The sequence below is a fragment of the Gigantopelta aegis genome, unplaced genomic scaffold (assembly GCF_016097555.1).
Source record: "Gigantopelta aegis isolate Gae_Host unplaced genomic scaffold, Gae_host_genome ctg2901_pilon_pilon, whole genome shotgun sequence".
Lineage (NCBI taxonomy): Eukaryota > Metazoa > Mollusca > Gastropoda > Neomphalida > Peltospiridae > Gigantopelta > Gigantopelta aegis.
Genome location: NW_024533086.1, coordinates 5,535 through 22,841, shown reverse-complemented (window position 1 = coordinate 22,841; position 17,307 = coordinate 5,535). Strand labels below are relative to the sequence as shown.

General features: G+C 34.0%; 1 protein-coding gene across 1 annotated transcript; it reads right to left on the bottom strand.

Moving 5' to 3' along the window:
* Positions 1-1,227: 1,227 nt before the first annotated feature.
* LOC121391730 (glycoprotein 3-alpha-L-fucosyltransferase A-like) lies at positions 1,228-7,252 on the bottom strand. The gene is made up of 2 exons (XM_041523257.1): positions 6,676-7,252; positions 1,228-1,361 (listed from the first exon to the last, which is right to left on the bottom strand). Exons 1-2 carry the CDS (start codon positions 7,250-7,252, stop codon positions 1,228-1,230), a joined length of 711 nt encoding a protein of 236 aa, XP_041379191.1.
* Positions 7,253-17,307: the final 10,055 nt, after the last annotated feature.

The following is a 17,307-nucleotide window of genomic DNA, read 5'->3' as shown; positions in this document are numbered from 1 at the left end:
GAATAACATGCCACGCCTCCTAGAGTAAATAATCATTGAACGGACACCGCCCTATTTTTCGGACCGTCGCTCGCTTGCTTTTGCAAGGAAACTTTAGAAACATTTGCAAATGCTTGTGTATAATGCTAGTCCATATACTTAGATATGCAAAAGTATAAAACAAAAGGCAGCTTGCAAGTTTTAAATAAACAAGCAGTCCAAAAATTTTTTCAGATGGTCCCTATGTTTCGACTAAAGTGTCGTATCGGCGGACATGGGCTGCTGTGCATGTAAACAGTTTAAATTCATTCATACATGGTATCAAAACACTGCCCTATCTATGTACTTTAGAACTGATAGTGTTGAATAGCTTTTTCTATTGTTGCTGTTTTTTTCTGTGAACAGTTTAGCAACACACACCCCCAGATCAATAATCGGAGCCCCACCCAGCGCTAGGCGATCATCAAAAACCTCGTGCGACTTAGACACTGTAAGCTGTTATCTTATTTTCTTTGTGCATTATTTCATTTTCATTACTAGGCTAAAAATAAAGTCCTTTGAAACCATAATAGGACCAAAAGGGTGAGGAAGTTTACATGCATGTATATTTTTTCAAGCCCTTCAAAATGGCGTTCATGATTGTCACAATATATTATGCCACTTAATTATTATATATAATTCGCTCACTTTATTCTTCGGAACAGAATAGGTTTGGAACTTCTTACGATAGGTGAATACTGAGTCAAAATGCTTTTGACCTGCCTTTAAGTTTATTTTGTGATCATCCTTCAATTTTGGCATCATTCATGCTGATGCAGTTCAAAATTGACAAATTCATGCTGCTTATAATGTGTATTATACTTATCATGCATGTTTTTTACTTAATTGTAATGGCATATATATATATATATATATATATCATTGGCTGTATTTTTTATAGTGTAACGTGATGGCAGTTGCTTGTCCACCTTTGAAGGAGCCGTATCTACATATCACACAGATCCAGCATTAACCACTATTAACCTCTGGTCGTCCTTTGCAATATAAAGATTATGCTAAAGAAAAAACTCGATTATGCTTATGAGGCTGTTAGCAAAGGAATGAGTGTGCGTAGAGCAGCAGAAGAATACGGTATCCCAAAGTCAACCTTGCATGATTGAGTTGTAGGAAAAGTATTGGCTGGATCTAAAAGTGGACCTCGTAGACATCTGAATTCTACTGAGGAAATAGAGCTCGTCATTTTTTGAATCATTGTGCCTCTTTAGGTTCCTCCAAATCTAAACCACCCCACTCCAGATCTAACAAGAAGTCATCCAATTGGGACAGAGCACAGTTGACATGAAAGGAATTTCTGCCAAAAGTAACAGCTGGGTGGTGGAAATCTTTTCAAAGTCAGCACAGCAAATTAACTTTAAGACAACCAGAGCCTATGTCTCACTGTAGAATGGCAGCTGTGTCAGACTCTGTATTAACCAACTACTTTGATCTCTTAGAAAGTACTCTTACACAGTGTAATCTAACAGAGCATCCAGGCCAGATTTTCAACCTAGATGAAAGTGGGTTTCGACTTAGTCCTAAAGCACCGAAAGTTGTGGCTAAGAGAGGCACCAAGCATCCCATTTCTATAAATGGACAAGAAAAGAGTCAAATTACAGTTCTTGCTTGCGTTAGTGCTTCAGGAAACGCCATACCACCTCTTGTAATTTTTGACCGAAAAAACCTTACAGAAGAACTAATTCGTGGTGAAGTTCCAGATACTAGGTATGGACTAAGTGACAGTGGTTGGATGGATTCAGATATCTTTTGAGACTGGTTTGCAAACCACTTCCTACGGCATGCACCAGCCTCTAGGCCATTACTACTGCTAATGGATGGCCATTCCAGCCACTTTAGCCCTCAGTTTATTAATAGAGCTGCTGAAGAGGAAGTAGTTGTTTTGTGTCTTCCTCCCAACACCACGCACAAAACACAACCTTTGGACAAAGGTGTTTTTGGCCCATTAAAACAGGCATGAAGAGAAGAATGTCATTCATACATTCAATCCAATCCAGGCAAAGTTATCACACGGTACCAATTTTCTTTATTATTTGGACGGGCATGGTTTAAGTCTGTGATACCTGTCAACATTATCAGTGGCTTCAGAGTTACTGGTGTTTATCCTGTAAATAGGGATAAGCTCTTATCTAAAGACACTACATGTATTTCTGATAAAATGAAGCTAAACCTTCCTTGTCCGTTACTTACTCCTTCACGTCCTTACTCATCTCATACTGAACACACACTATAATAGCCATAATGATACTTCGGCTACCTCTTCTGCTTTCAATGACACTCTCTTATTTAGTTCATCCTCCACTGCTGATTTATCTCCCATTAATGTTCTTTCATCACTGTCATGTTCAACTCCCACTTCCCACTCTCCAATTGTCTCCGTAGGATCTTATCTTCATCATTGGAGGTTTCTTTAACTCCTGCTTCCTCTCGTTAAGTTACCTTTGCTGTTCATGATACCTCTTCTCCTATAGCAGCTTCAGATATTCACACACCCTTTTCACAGGAAGAAATTATCAAGTTTGCAAAAAGGTTGGAGAAGGATATGACATAAAATCTGACCAGTGCTATAACTACTGGCTTTCTTTGCTAACAAAGCCAAAACCACCTCAGGGAACCAAAGCAAGTCAATCTAATTTGCTAAAAAAAGAACATTTTTTTTTCCCAAAGTCATCTCTGAAAAATCATGTGCATGAGTGATAACGAGTGCAGAATACAGAAAGCAATGAATGAAAAAATTGGAAAAAACAGGAAGAGCAACGGCTTAAAGAAGAAAAGAGATTGGAAAGGGAAAGAAAAAAACTTGAAAAGAAAACAAGAACAGGAGAGAAAAAAGAAATGAAAAACAAAACCAAGGTATATATAATACATGACTATATTGGCCTACTTAAAAAAATTGTGTATTCCTTTAAAGCATCAAAAATCAAAAAAGAAAGCTGTTCCTTCGAATGATGAAGCTAAAGGCGCCAGGGCAGTTAAAGGAAATCTAAAGAAAGGAGGTGAATTGTGTGATATACAAATGCCCAATTGATGGGTTCAGTTGCAGTTACTGTCCCTGAGACTGTTGAAAGTGGTACTGTTACTAGAGGAGTTCCAAAGGGAGGAGGTGAGGAATTGTGTAATACTACAGCCCCATTGACAGGCTCATTATAGTTACTGTCCCTGTTATTGTAAGTAGTACTGTTACCAGAGGAGCTGCTAAGAGAGGAGGTGAGGAATTGTGTAATACTATAGCCTCATTGACAGGCACATTATAGTTACTGTCCCTGTTATTGAAAGTAGTACTGTTACCAGAGGAGCTACTAAGAGAGGAGGTGAGGAATTGTGTATAATATGTAGGCCCCATTGACAGGCTCATTATAGTTACTGTCCCTGTTATTGAAAGTAGTACTGTTACCAGAGGAGCTACTAAGAGAGGAGGTGAGGAATTGTGTAATACTATAGCCCCATTGACAGGCCTTATATAGTTACTGTCCCTGTTATTGAAAGTAGTACTGTTACCAGAGGAGCTACTAAGAGAGGAGGTGAGGAATTGTGTAATACTGTAGCCCCATAACTGACTCATTATGTCCCTGTTATATGAAAGTAGTACTGTTACCAGAGGAGCTACTGAGAGAGGAGGTGAGGAATGTAATACTATACCCCATATTGACAGGCTCCTTCTTACTGTCCCTGTTATTGAAAGTATAACTGTTCCCTGAGGACTACTAAGAGAGGAGGTGAGAAATTGTGTATACTATGGCCCATTGACTGACTCATATAGTTGACTACTTGAAATTAGTACTGTTTTTGCGGAGTTAATAGAGAGGAGGTGAGGAATGTGGTAATACTGTATTGTACTATTTCATTTATTTTACCAGTTTTGCCAATAGTTATGTAATCTTATTAATAAAGCAGTTTTGTAATATGGTGTGCTCATTGTGAATGTGACACTTGGGTCCACTGGTTTGTTTTGGCTAAACTGTATGAATTGAAAAAAACAATTGAATTTCAATGCAGTTTTGCCAATAGTTATTACACTAATACAGTTTTTGGGCGTGGTCCATTATTGATCTGTGGGTGTGTTTGATACCATGTTGGCACAGAATGAAAAGCAACAATAGAAAAGCTATTTTACAATCAGTTCAAAGTAGATAGAGCCCATGTTTTGATACCATACGAATGAATTTAGTTTACACATAGCAGACCATCCAAAAAACATTTTTCGAACATGGACCATCCAAAAAAAAACTTGAAGCTTTTTTATTTAAAACTTGCTTATGCCTTTTGCTTATACTTTGCATGCATATCTAAGTATATGGGACTAGCACTATACACAAGCATTTGCAAATGTTTTCTAAAGTTCCTTGCAAAAGCAGAGCGACGGTCCGAAAATAGGGCGTGTCCGTTCAATGATCATTTTACTCTACTTTTTGATCACGGAACATTGCCAAAGCCACTAATAATTTAAACGTTCTGTAGCAGAATCTGTAGACGTTTAGTAGGACATTTGTTTACTATTAGTTTCCAACGGTTTCGTTTCATCTTCAATGAAAAGAGCCAAGTCTACGACAATAGAATATTTTATCCGAACTTAGACGTTTCCGAAATTCTTCGTTTCTGATCGTTGTGGCTAAGAGTAAAGTTGAAAAACGGCGGCTCTCCACATCTAGTGTTTTATCTATCTATGACCTACATTTATATATACCAGTTTCATTGCTTTTCTTTTCTACTGAAGAGGGAAGACGTCCGAATATACATGGTGTCCGAATATCAATAGTTTACTCTATATCTATGACATGGGTGAAAAGTTTTTTCAGATTCATGTCACTCATTAGTTATTTAGTGATGAATAAACAGATCTACAATGTACATACACACATAATGGTTTCCTCATACAATTAGTTTAATAATTAAACTAATTATATGAGGAAACCATTATTGTCTATAAACTAACGACGAATTGTTTATAACACTGTACAATTAAGCATCTATACATGGAGTCTTATAAAATTCAATTTCATATTTGGCTATATTACTATACTCTGAGAAGAACCCTTCATTAAAAGGTGTTTTATGCATGGATGTAAGGTGAGGTATTTCCCTTTCCTATTAAATACAATTAGCGCTGAAGTACATTTTAAGTTTATTCATTATTTGTTCACGTGCGAACACAACAGGTTTACTCCCATGTTCGTGAAGATGAGAAAGAGACAATGTCACGTACAAAAAAGTTGTTACGAGTGTCTATGCCTATTCGAAGAACTCAATGCAACAGGTGTAAATGGACTTAATATCTCTGAAACGAAGCCCTGTTAGTCGATGATTTTGAGTCATTAGACGGAAAAATCAACTACCTCTATCAGGCATTCTCAGTCTTCTTTCTTTGTTAAAACTTTTTTACAGAACCTCGGTCACTTTATAACTGCCTTAAATGGCAAAAGACAATGCCTGGTTATTATTTTAATAATAATAATTGTTTATAATAGAAATACGTTCATATAATTAGAATTGTAATTGACGTGACAGATGTCTCAAGGCGAAAGTATGTATATACTAGTACATTTAATGTATAAGCATTACTGTGTCTTAGTAAGTAATACCAATTATAGAATATATACTCTTTGAAATCCAGTGTGCTTTGTGAAAGACAATAGTAAATATATTACATTTCAGAAGTCCATAATATTTTTTAGACCAATGAATTTTAATTAACAGTTAAGAAGCATTGTGTCAATTCAACTGAGGCCTTAGTTACATCAATTTGATTTAAGCCCAATAGTGAGTTACCAAACCTAGTCTACCACAATATGTATAAAGTCAAATGGAAGCCAAAGTAATCTTTAAATAATTAAATTATGAATATGTATAATTATATATATCATTGTAAAAAGTGATTATTAATTTATATCACAATTGTTGTAACCTGGCCGAGATAGGTTCAACATATAACAATAAATACAAAGGAATAAAGAGAGAGAGTCAACTTGTACAAAACTCAAAAAGAGCTGACTCAAAACGTGCTCACACAATACAAACATGTGCTCATCTGGAATATTCTGGAATATATAAACCATTATTACCATATTCATAATTATCACAACAATGGTAAATCTATGACGACCAAGGATGACTTGGTTGAAATAATGGAATGATTTTTTTATGTGGATTAATTGGTGACATCAATTCATAACTTTCATCAGTCCTTTTAACTTCAGGTCCAGTACTCAATTTGATATATGCAGCTGCAATATGATTTTATGTCATGCAACATCTTTAACCTGATCTTTCATAATGGAATACTACAAGTACAATGGCTGGTACTGCCCTCGAGTGATATCTTTCACACAAAATCTGAAGTTGGTAGATTATTATAATATAAAATGATAAACTATGTGATCTACATCCTCAAGTTAATGGCTATTTGTACAGCACAGGAGTCCATACTCTAATAATATTATGAAAAACTAATACACTTATATTGTAATATGAAGAGGTCCAAAAATAATGTGACACTCTCATTCAAATGATGGGCAATGAACTCGTCGTAAGATTTACATTTAATATACTATTGGAAATGATTATGTCACCTATTCCATTTTGGATATTGTTTACAGTCATGTTGGACACTATACCATTGTTCAATGTCATCATATACTTTTATACATTGCATAGGCTCATACAGCTTGTTACACACATCACAAGGTACACGATAGGTACCACCATCTATTATAGACCACTCATCTCTCCATTTGAAGAATCTGTTATAAAGTTGCGGATCACTACCAATTTTTTTGAGGTAATCAGCCAGATCAACAGCTCTCTTAAAATCAAGTCCATTAATGGAAGAATTGGGAGGAACGACTTCAGGATTTGATAAGTTTGCTCCTGATATTATTACTGGAACTATATCATTAGTGAAGGCATTTCTGTATGTTTTTTCTGTAATATAGTCTTCACATACAGCATTCTCAAAAGCCAAATAAAACTTGTATTTTGGTAACAAAGAGAAGCAGTTTGGTTTACATCGCTTTCCACATTTACCATAGATATCAACATCAATGTATTTCTTTAATTTTCTTGCTGCACGTAAACGAGGACGTTTACAATTACTTATAAAAGCAATAGCTGTTTTAGTTCTGTTTTCAAGATAATTTCTGTTAGGATCATAACCACCTTTAAACTTTCCAGGAACTATGTAGGCATAACTTTGTCTTATATCTGAAGTAAACTTGTATGTCATTGTCCAGTTAAATAAAGATCTGGAATAGGGGATAAAATGACGATATTCATATATACGTGGTGGTGCCTCTTGAGTGAAGAAAATCCACCTTTGGTCAGTTGGTCGACTTATACTACTAGCAGAATTAAGACTTTTTAATAAATTTACTTTCCGCTATATGAAAAACTACAGCACTGCTATTCGAATAAAGATTCTTGTCATCAGTAAGAAAACATTTATTTTTTGTTTGGTCCACATGTTATTGGCCCACTTCTTCCTATTGATTTAATAAAATCTCTGCCAAGCCAAGTTGTCCATAATAAAATGATTTTCCTATTACTGCCAACAGTAGCGGTCTTATCACGAATTGAAGTATTTAGATTTCTACAATGGTAAGTTCTCTTAATGGGTAACAACTTTGAATGGATAATAATTTGAGACGTTATATTATCAGGATGACTCCATGATGGTGGTCCAAGTGATATCACGTTCATACTGACAATTATATATACTAGGGTTAGTGCTGTCATAGCCAAAGTGCACATGAACAAATACATTCTCCATTTTGAATTGAAGAGTTTGGAAAACATGATGCAGCAAATCTGAGATTGAATGTACAGTAGGCGGAGGTACAGATATATCTCTTCCGCCGTATCTAGCAGGATAAACTCCTATGGCGTTTCTAAAATTCGCTGGTATCAAAACACATTGAAGGTATTTTTAAAAAATCAGAAAGCTCGTCTGAGTAGTAACAGTTTTTTCTAAAAGATAATCGGAAGCATTGTTGCGTGGACGAGTATGATGTAGATTCATCTACTCCTTGAAGAACAAAGCTGAGCAAGAGAGCTATGGTTGTTGCTATCAAGTATTGACTGAGCTACAACACTATACTCAAAGTTCTATATTCTGTTAACTGATCAGACAGCAATTAGTTGAGTAGGTGTGGCCACGCTTGCAAGGTACCATAATTGTTCTTTACTGGTACTTTTTTGTGCACTTTATTATATAGATCTGATCTTATAGATTGCTTTTGAGATGATTACTGAATCATTGGTTCAGAACTTATTGTATTTCACCATCTACGACTGCACTCTATTCGTAATGAAATTAAGTTACTTGATTACTAATAAGTCTGAGACTGAGAATGTGAGTACTAGTGGCCAAATTATTATACCAATGAGTAATATAAAAAAAGATATCAGACAAACTGACATATTGGAGACTTGACAATGGTTGCCCTTTTGAGACTGAGAACACTCCAGAGACTAAGTACTAGAGGCTAGATTATTATATCCATGAATAATACAATAGAAAAAAGAAAAAATAACATCTTGGAGACTTGACAGTGGTTGCCTTTTGGGACTAACAACATGTCCATGACATAGTACTGGAAGCTAAAGGATGACAGACAAAGTGTAGTGGAATTGTCTAGTGGAACAATGTACATTGTGTTAGAACAAATACATGCTTGTTATTGTATTGTCAGTCTATAGTGTTATTGTATTATTAATGTATAGTGTTATTGTATTATCAGTGTATAGTGTTATTTTATTATCAATGTATAGTGTTTATTGTATTATCAGTGTATAGTGTTATTGTATTATCAATGTATAGTGTTATTGTATTATCAGTGTACAGTGTATTCCTATATAAGTAACTTTGGTTATATGTGTGCTTCACTTGTTTACTTGTTCACTTGTTGTTATCTCAATCAATAAACGTTACAAAAAGGATATATACCATCTGCAGTGGAGCACAAATTTGAAAACGAGGATCAAATGCTGGCACAAAAAAGAAAAATATGGAAGAGTGTCTTGTGCGTAATATGGGTATGGAGCATCTGGTGGGTAACATTGGTATTGAGAAAAAAGTATGAGTGGTGGCATCATTAGGAACTGTGTCATTGTGTGATAGTTGGGGGCTCAAATTAAGCTTTTGATCAATGAATGGATTACCATTATTAAATGATCGATGCTTTTTTTCCATATGGTTATAACAATCATCACAAGTAATATCATAAGCTTCTTGAAATATTTTTTGAAATCTTGATTTTTCCTCTTTTGTGAATGCAGCTTCTTTAGTAATGGGAGGTCTGTGTCGTCGTGCAGGGCTATATAGCAGTAAAAATTTCAGCCCTGTGTGCTGTGCAAGTGTGGTTGTAGCATCTTTTCTCTATGGAACAATAGCATCTCTGTTCAGGGGTGGATTCCTATGCATTCGAATCCAGCTTGAATATTCTCATCATCATTGCATGTGCCTACGCCTCAGTAAATAGTTTTGAAAAGGTGAACCCTGTGGCTACCTTCCTAGGATTATCGACTAAAATCTTCCCGCATACCTGCCTCATGAAGACTTCAAGGTCCAAATGGACCTTTATCTAGAGCTTGGGTTTCATGTGATGAATGTAGGGGGTAGACAAAAAATGATAACTTCTGCCTTATTGATTACTGAAGAATTATAGTGTGAAGATGACAATCAAATAGGAGAAGATTGGTAGTATAGTTGGGGCACGAAGCCAAAAATGATGGACGAACCATAAATCAAACAGTTCACTATTGATCCACCACAATTTTGAGAGACCATACATACTCCCGGGGACTTCTCCATCAACTGTTGCTTGTTTCCGACACTTTCGGGCAAATATTACAAAGGGTGGCATCCAGTAACGCTACACAATGCAAGGACTGTAATCTTCGTTTTATTTCCTGCTTTTGGATGTTTGACACCTTTAGCAGTCACGCCCTTTGGAGGTTTTGGATCTAGTTGCATTCCAGTTTCATCACAGTTAAACAATTGGGTGGGCTTTGAACCAAGGTCGTTTTCCTGAACTCTTTGCTCTAAAATATTGAAATAATTACTCAAGACATCTGGGGTACAGGCTGAAGCATGATTGTTAGCAAGTTGCTCAGTAATGCGGAGAGAAAGCTCTGAATGTCATCCCTGAATCCCTCTCATCAACTGCTAGAAAATGTCACATTCCTTCTTTTTTTGATCAACTTTAGCTTGTAATATCAATATCACTTCCATCCTTGCACGTGAAAATCCTATTTTTGCAGATTTTGTTAAAAATGTCATAAAATCTTCTTCATCTGTTATGTACTTTTGACCATTCTTGCTTCCACTTAAAACTTTTCCTGAAGCATGATCTTGAATAGTAGACTTGGGGATTTGGTACTCTTGTGATGCTTGTCTCAAAGATCTTTAAACTTTCCAGGAACTACGTAGGCATAACTTTGTCTGTTATCTGAAACTAAACTTATATGTCATTGTCTAGTTAAATAGAGATCTGGAATATGGAGAAATTCATGATATTCATATATATGTGGTGGTGGCTCTTGAGTGAAGAAAATCCACCTTTGGTCTGGTGGTTGACTCATATTATAAGCCGCTCTAATAACTTAATAAAATGGCTCTCCACAATATGAAAAACTACAGTACTGCTATTCGAATAAAGATTTTTGTCACCAGTAAGAAAACATTTGTTTTTATTTGGTCCACATGTTATTGGTCTACTATTACCAAGTGATTCTACAAAATTTATGCCAAACCAAGTTGTCCATAATAAAATAATTCCAACAGTAGTGGTCTTATCAAGAATTGAAGTACTTAGATTTCTACAATGGTAAGTTTTTTTATTGAGTTGTAACTTTGACTGGGTACTATTTTGAACAGGAGGTGATGTTGATTGGGTAGTACTGTCATATGCTATATAATCAGGAATACTCCATGATGGTGGTCCAAGTGATATCACGTTCATACTGACAATCATATACACTAGCGTTACTGCTGTCATAGCCAGAGTTCACATGAACAAATTCTTTCTCCATTTTAAATTGAAGAAGTCAGAAAACATAACAATATACTTTCACTCTAACTGATGCAGCAAATCTCCGCCCTTTCTCAAGGAGATGGACATACAGTAGGTGGAGATAAACAGTCAGTAAACAATCCCATCCTCCTAAACCAAGGCCCAAGATTAACACCAATAGCAACCAAAAAGCTAGTTTTTCGCACTTTGGCTAGCAAAGAAAACTGCTTTCACCTGCACTTTTTTCGTTAAGTGCACACATATATATATATATGTATATGAGACGGGTGACAAGTTATTCCAGATTTATGTCACTCATTAGTTATGTAGTGGTGAATAGGATAACTAAACAGATCTACAATGTACATACATACATAATGGTTTATTCATATAATTATTTTAATTAGTTGTCTATATTAAATAAACGATTAATTATTTTTTTAACACTGTACAATTAAGAATCTATAACAGGGATTCTTATAAAATTCAATTCTAAATATGGCTATATAAAATAGTTTTGTATATGCTAGTACAATAAATGTATTAAGTTTGGATCTGTTTTCTGTATGTTTTTGTTACATTACCTTAATTAAGGAAGCAAAAGTAGCTAGATCCAACAAAAACAAAGCCTCCTCCTACGATTAGATAAGTGTTTGTACAGGTATTGTCCTCAAATTATTGTAGCTACTTTGATGAGTTTTTCTTGTCAGCAATTAAGAATTGTATCAGTTCATAGTCAAAATTGATGAAAATGCATGCACTCTTGCATATAATGAGCCAGCGCCAATGTTCATCATATCAAGAACAAGCCTATCAATACTCAAGCAACTTTGAGTAAGCATATACAGCTGTAGTCAACGACTAATTCTGACGTGCTTATAACTGCTACTCAACAAAATAAAACTGATCCTTTTTGCCGAGCATCTTAATTCGAACAGTGCAACAAAAAAATGTCACCAAAAATATATGAGGTTCGGTCACGCTTAGGGAATGCGATAATTGCTTTAGCACGTGATCAGTATTTTACAGTGATAATGTTTAAAAATCATAATTTTTAATTTGAACTGAGTGAACATAGTATTATAGTTAAAAATTTTGATCTCTTTATGGGTTGATTGGTCTGACTTCTCTTTTGTTTTCTTGCATTTGTGATAGTTGTCCTTGGAAAAATACACAAGTGAAAATGTCATCTTATATATATGAATACCTCTGTATACTTCATATGTTTTCCTTTTTGGTCTTTTCTTTGCTCCTATACATTCCCTTTCTCTTATCCATCTTCATTTTGTACACAAACAATAGTAATTAAAATAGTATCAAGAATTACTACTAGCAGAGAGGTGAGTAGTAAGACATTCCAAATACTTAGATTTCTTGTCTTTTATTGAATATGTGTAAAGCAGAAAAATATCAGTTACAGGTGTTACTTAATGTTTGTCAAAAACATGCCTGAATAACCTGATGAACTTATTGTAACAAAGGTCTTGTTTAATTAAAATGACACAATGCCTCTTAGCTACTGAAGTGTAATATATTTAGTAGTGTCTTCAACAAAGTGCATTGGATTTCAAATAGTATATATTCCATGATTGGTATTATTTACTAAGACACAGTAATGCTTATACACGTAATATATTTATACACTTAAAGTACTAGCATATACATAACTATTTATATATAGCCATATATGGAATTAAAGTTCATAAGAATCCATACTATAGATGCTTAATAGTACAGTATTATAAATAATTAATTATTAGTCCATAGACAACTGATGAAACTATTATGTGAGGAAACCATTATGTGTGTATGTACATTGTAGATCTGTTTAGTTATCCTATTTACCACTACATAACTAATATATATATATATATATATATATATATATATATATATATATATAAGCATAATTAAATTAGGCTAAGTCACTAATTACAAAAAGAAAGGGCTAAAATATAATAGACAAAGATAAGAATCATATATACATGTAGTAGTGTAATTAATTTTAAAGATATAATTTATATATAATGAGAGAATGACATATAATATAATGACATGTGCATGTCACATATGATTGTCTTCTTCAAATGCATGAGAGTTAGTTTTCTATTATGTGAGAATCCATTATGTGTGTATGTACATTGTAGATCTGTTTAGTTATCCTATTAACCACTACATAACTAATGAGTGACATGAATCTGAAATAACAAATTAATAGATTAAAATGATTCACTACTATTTGTAATGATATATATTAAGCATAATTGTACTAGTGTAATGTACTATACATTTTTAAGATATATGTTGCCAAATATAGCTAAAAGAATGTAATAAAATGATACATAGAACAATCCTTAAAATGATTTCAAAGCAATCACTCAATATTTTCACCCATCTCATAGATATATGTTACACTTTAAGAGAACAGGATGATCTAAATTATACTAGATCTGGAGGTGAGTAATGTTGACAGAGAATGTATTATAATTACATTTAATATTAATAACATACTAGAGTCTAGTGTCAGAGTGTGAGGTGAACTACATGATGACCTTATATCTCTTTGTTCTTTGTTATTGTGAAAAAATCAAATTATATTACTGTTTATATAACAGCAAACACCACTATAATCATGTCACTACTATAACAACTTACTTGCAACAACTATTTAATATACTTTAAATGTTATGACAGTGTAATATCAATTATAATATATTGTGAAATATCTAGAGACTCTTTGTACCTTCTATATGTGTCTTCTAATCAGCCAATTCTGACACACATAATTTTGATTTCCCTGACACAATAATATAACTATAAAACAACAAGAATTGAAATCAGTTTGATTTTATAGTTTACCACATTTATTATTTTTTGTCACAATCAAATAAAAAATAAAACTCCCTATTAAAAATTTATAATATATAATTACATAATATAAAAACTAGTATTTAAACTACAATGTCTATATATGTGTTGTGAGACAACTGACAGCATTGAATAATATTAATCATGGAGTTGGATTAGTCAATATACTAGCTAGAATAAAAACAAACATCCCTGAGGTGTGTAGAAATACATTTAAAATTGTTATTTCTGTACACCTGCATCCTAAAATTCAATGCTTGCAATGTATCACAATATATATGAATTGAATGCAGAATTATGACGTTATAATTAGTTACCTCAAAGATGCCACAGTCTTTTCAGTTGCTGCCAAACATGCTGTCTCCTCCCTCTTATATCCTTCCCATTAAACCAAACAATCCTCCTTCCCATACACAAGCAGTTACAAGAGAATAGATATCATATCTTCTTCCTGATCTCGGCAACTTTTCCACCACATAAATGTTATCAAGCTCCTCTGCCACCTCCTCTATATCTAAATTCTCCTGTTCCAGCTACTTTCATCGCAAACCCTGAAATATCCGTTCCTTCTTTCTTGCCACGAAGTCCGTGTCATGACAATTATTTGTATTGCGATTTTTGAAACTGATTTTTAAAATTTGAGCACTTTAAGGAATACGGTATCTATATTTCCAAAAAAAACGAATTATTTAAATTTATTATATAAACTTGCATTATTATACTATTGGAAATAATGATGTCATTTATTCCATTTTGGATATTGTTTACAGTCATGTTGGACACTATACCATTGTTGAATGTCACCATATACTGTTATACATTGATAGGTTCATACAGTTTGTTACACACATCACAAGGTATACGATAGGTACCACCATCTATTATAGACCACTCATCTCTCCATTTGAAGAACTCATTATAAATTTGAGGATCACTACCAATTTTCTTTAGATAATCAGCTAGATCAGCAGCTCTCTTAAAATCAAGTCCATTAATGAAAGAATTGGAGGAACGACTTCAGGATTTGACAAGTTTGCCCCTGATATTATTACTGGAACTATTTCATTAGTGAAGGCATTTCTGTATGTTTTTTTCTGTAATATAGTCTTCACATACAGCATTCTCAAAAGCCAAATAAAACTTGTATTTTGGTAACAAAGAGAAGCAGTTTGGTTTACATGGTTTTCCACATTTACCATAGATATCAACATCAATGTGTTTCTTTAATGCCCTTACTGCATGTAAATGAGGACGTTTACAATCATTTATAAAAGCAATAGCTGTTTTAGTTCTGTTTTCAAGATAATTTCTGTTAGGATCATAACCACCTTTAAAACTTTCCAGGAACTATGTAGGCATAACTTTGTCTTATATCTGAACTAAACTTGTATGTCATTGTCCAGTTAAATAAAAATCTGGAATATGGGATAAAGTCACTATATTCATAAATACGTGGTGGTGGCTCTTGAGTGAAAAAAATCCATCTTTGGTCTAGTGGTCGTCTCATATTATAAGCAGCAATAATACTTCTAAATAAATTATCTTCCACGATATGAAAAAACTACAGCACTGCTATTTGAATAAAGATTCTTGTCACCATAAGAAACATTTGTTTTTATTTGGTCCACATGTTATTGGTCTACTATTACCAAGTGATTTAACAAAATTCATGCCAAAACAAAGTTGTCCATAATAAAATTATTTTCCCATTACTACCAACTGTAGGGATATTTTCAGAAATTGAGGTACTTAAACTTCTACAGTGATATGTTTTCTTAACAGGAAGTACCTCTGGCTGTTGAGATGCTGTATTATCATGATGACTCCGCGATAGCGTTCGAAGCGATTCCGCGTTCATATCGATGATGACGTACACGAACGATACTGTCATACATAGAATTGACAGGATTAAAATCTTTCTCAATGTTAAATTGGAGAATATGAAGTCAACAGACATCGTGCACAATAAACTCTGTGATCAAACCACGAAGTTTCAAATCTCGCCTTCTACGTATATTATTATTTTACTATAGGAAATGATGTCATTCATTCATTTTGTATATTGTTTACAGTCATATTGGACACTATACCATTGTTCAATGTCATCATATACTGTTATACATTGATAGGTTCATACAGTTTGTTACACACATCACAAGGTATAAGATAGGTCCCACCATCACTTAAAGACCACTCATCTCTCCATTTGAAGAATTTATTATAAAGTTGAGGATCACCACCAATTTTTTGAGGTAATCAGCGAGATCAACAGCTCTCTTAAAATCAAGTCCATTAATAAATGAATTGGGAGGAACGACTTCAGGATTTGACAAGTTTGCCCCTGATATTATTACTGGAACTATATCATTAGTGAAGGCATTTCTGTATGTTTTTTCTGTAATATAGTCTTCACATACAGCATTCTCAAAAGCCAAATAAAACTTGTACTTTGGTAACAAAGAGAAGCAGTCAGCTTTACATTGGTTTCCACATTTACCATAGACGTCGACATCAATATATTTCTTTAATTCTCTTACTGCATGTAAACGAGGACGTTTACAATTACTTATAAAAGCAATAGCTGTTTTAGTTCTGTTTTCAAGATAATTTCTGTTAGGATCATAACCACCTTTAAACTTTCCAGGCACTACGTAAGAATAACTTTGTCTAATATCTGAACTAAACTTGTATGTCATTGTCCAGTTAAATAGAGATCTGGAATATGGGAGAAATTCGTGATATCTAAGAATATTTTGGTGGTGGCTCTTGAGTGAAGAAAATCCACCTTTGGTCTGTGGTCGACTCATATCACTGGCAGCAATAATACTTTTTAATAAATCACCTTCTGGAATATGAAAAACTACAGCACTGCTATTAGAATAAAGATTCTTGTCACCAGTAACAAAAACATTTATTTTTATTTGGTCCACATGTTATTGGTCTACTATTACCAAGTGATTCTACAAAATTTATGCCAAACCACGTTGTCCATAATAGAATGATTTTTTCACTAGTTCCAACCGTAGTGGTGCTATTAGAAATTGAAATACTTAGATTTCTACAATGATAAGTTTTCTTAACGGGAAATACCTTTGCCTGTTGAGATGCTTTATGATTCCGTAATGGCGGTCGAAGTGATATCGTGTTCATAGCGACAATGACGTATATGAACGATATTGTTGTCATAGTCAGAAGGCATAGGATTAAAATCTTTCTCCATCTTAAATTGAACAAGTCAACTAACATTGTGCACGATAGACTCAGTGATCAATCAAGTTTCCAATCTCCTCCTATAGATAGTATTACGTTATATATACTATTTCGACATGGACGTGAAGCAACGTTGAGCCAGAAGCACTTTACCACAGTTACCATGGCTACATTTTATTATCCATATACA

Bases quoted from the DNA above. Each gene is read 5' to 3' on its own strand.
- LOC121391730 (XM_041523257.1), bottom strand. From the start codon at position 7,252: ATGACATACAAGTTTACTTCAGATATAAGACAAAGTTATGCCTACATA. The intron at 1,362-6,675 runs GTATAAAAGTAT...GACTTTGAAAAG, and splicing joins GCTGTATGAGCCTATGCAAT to ATTTCCACCACCCAGCTGTT.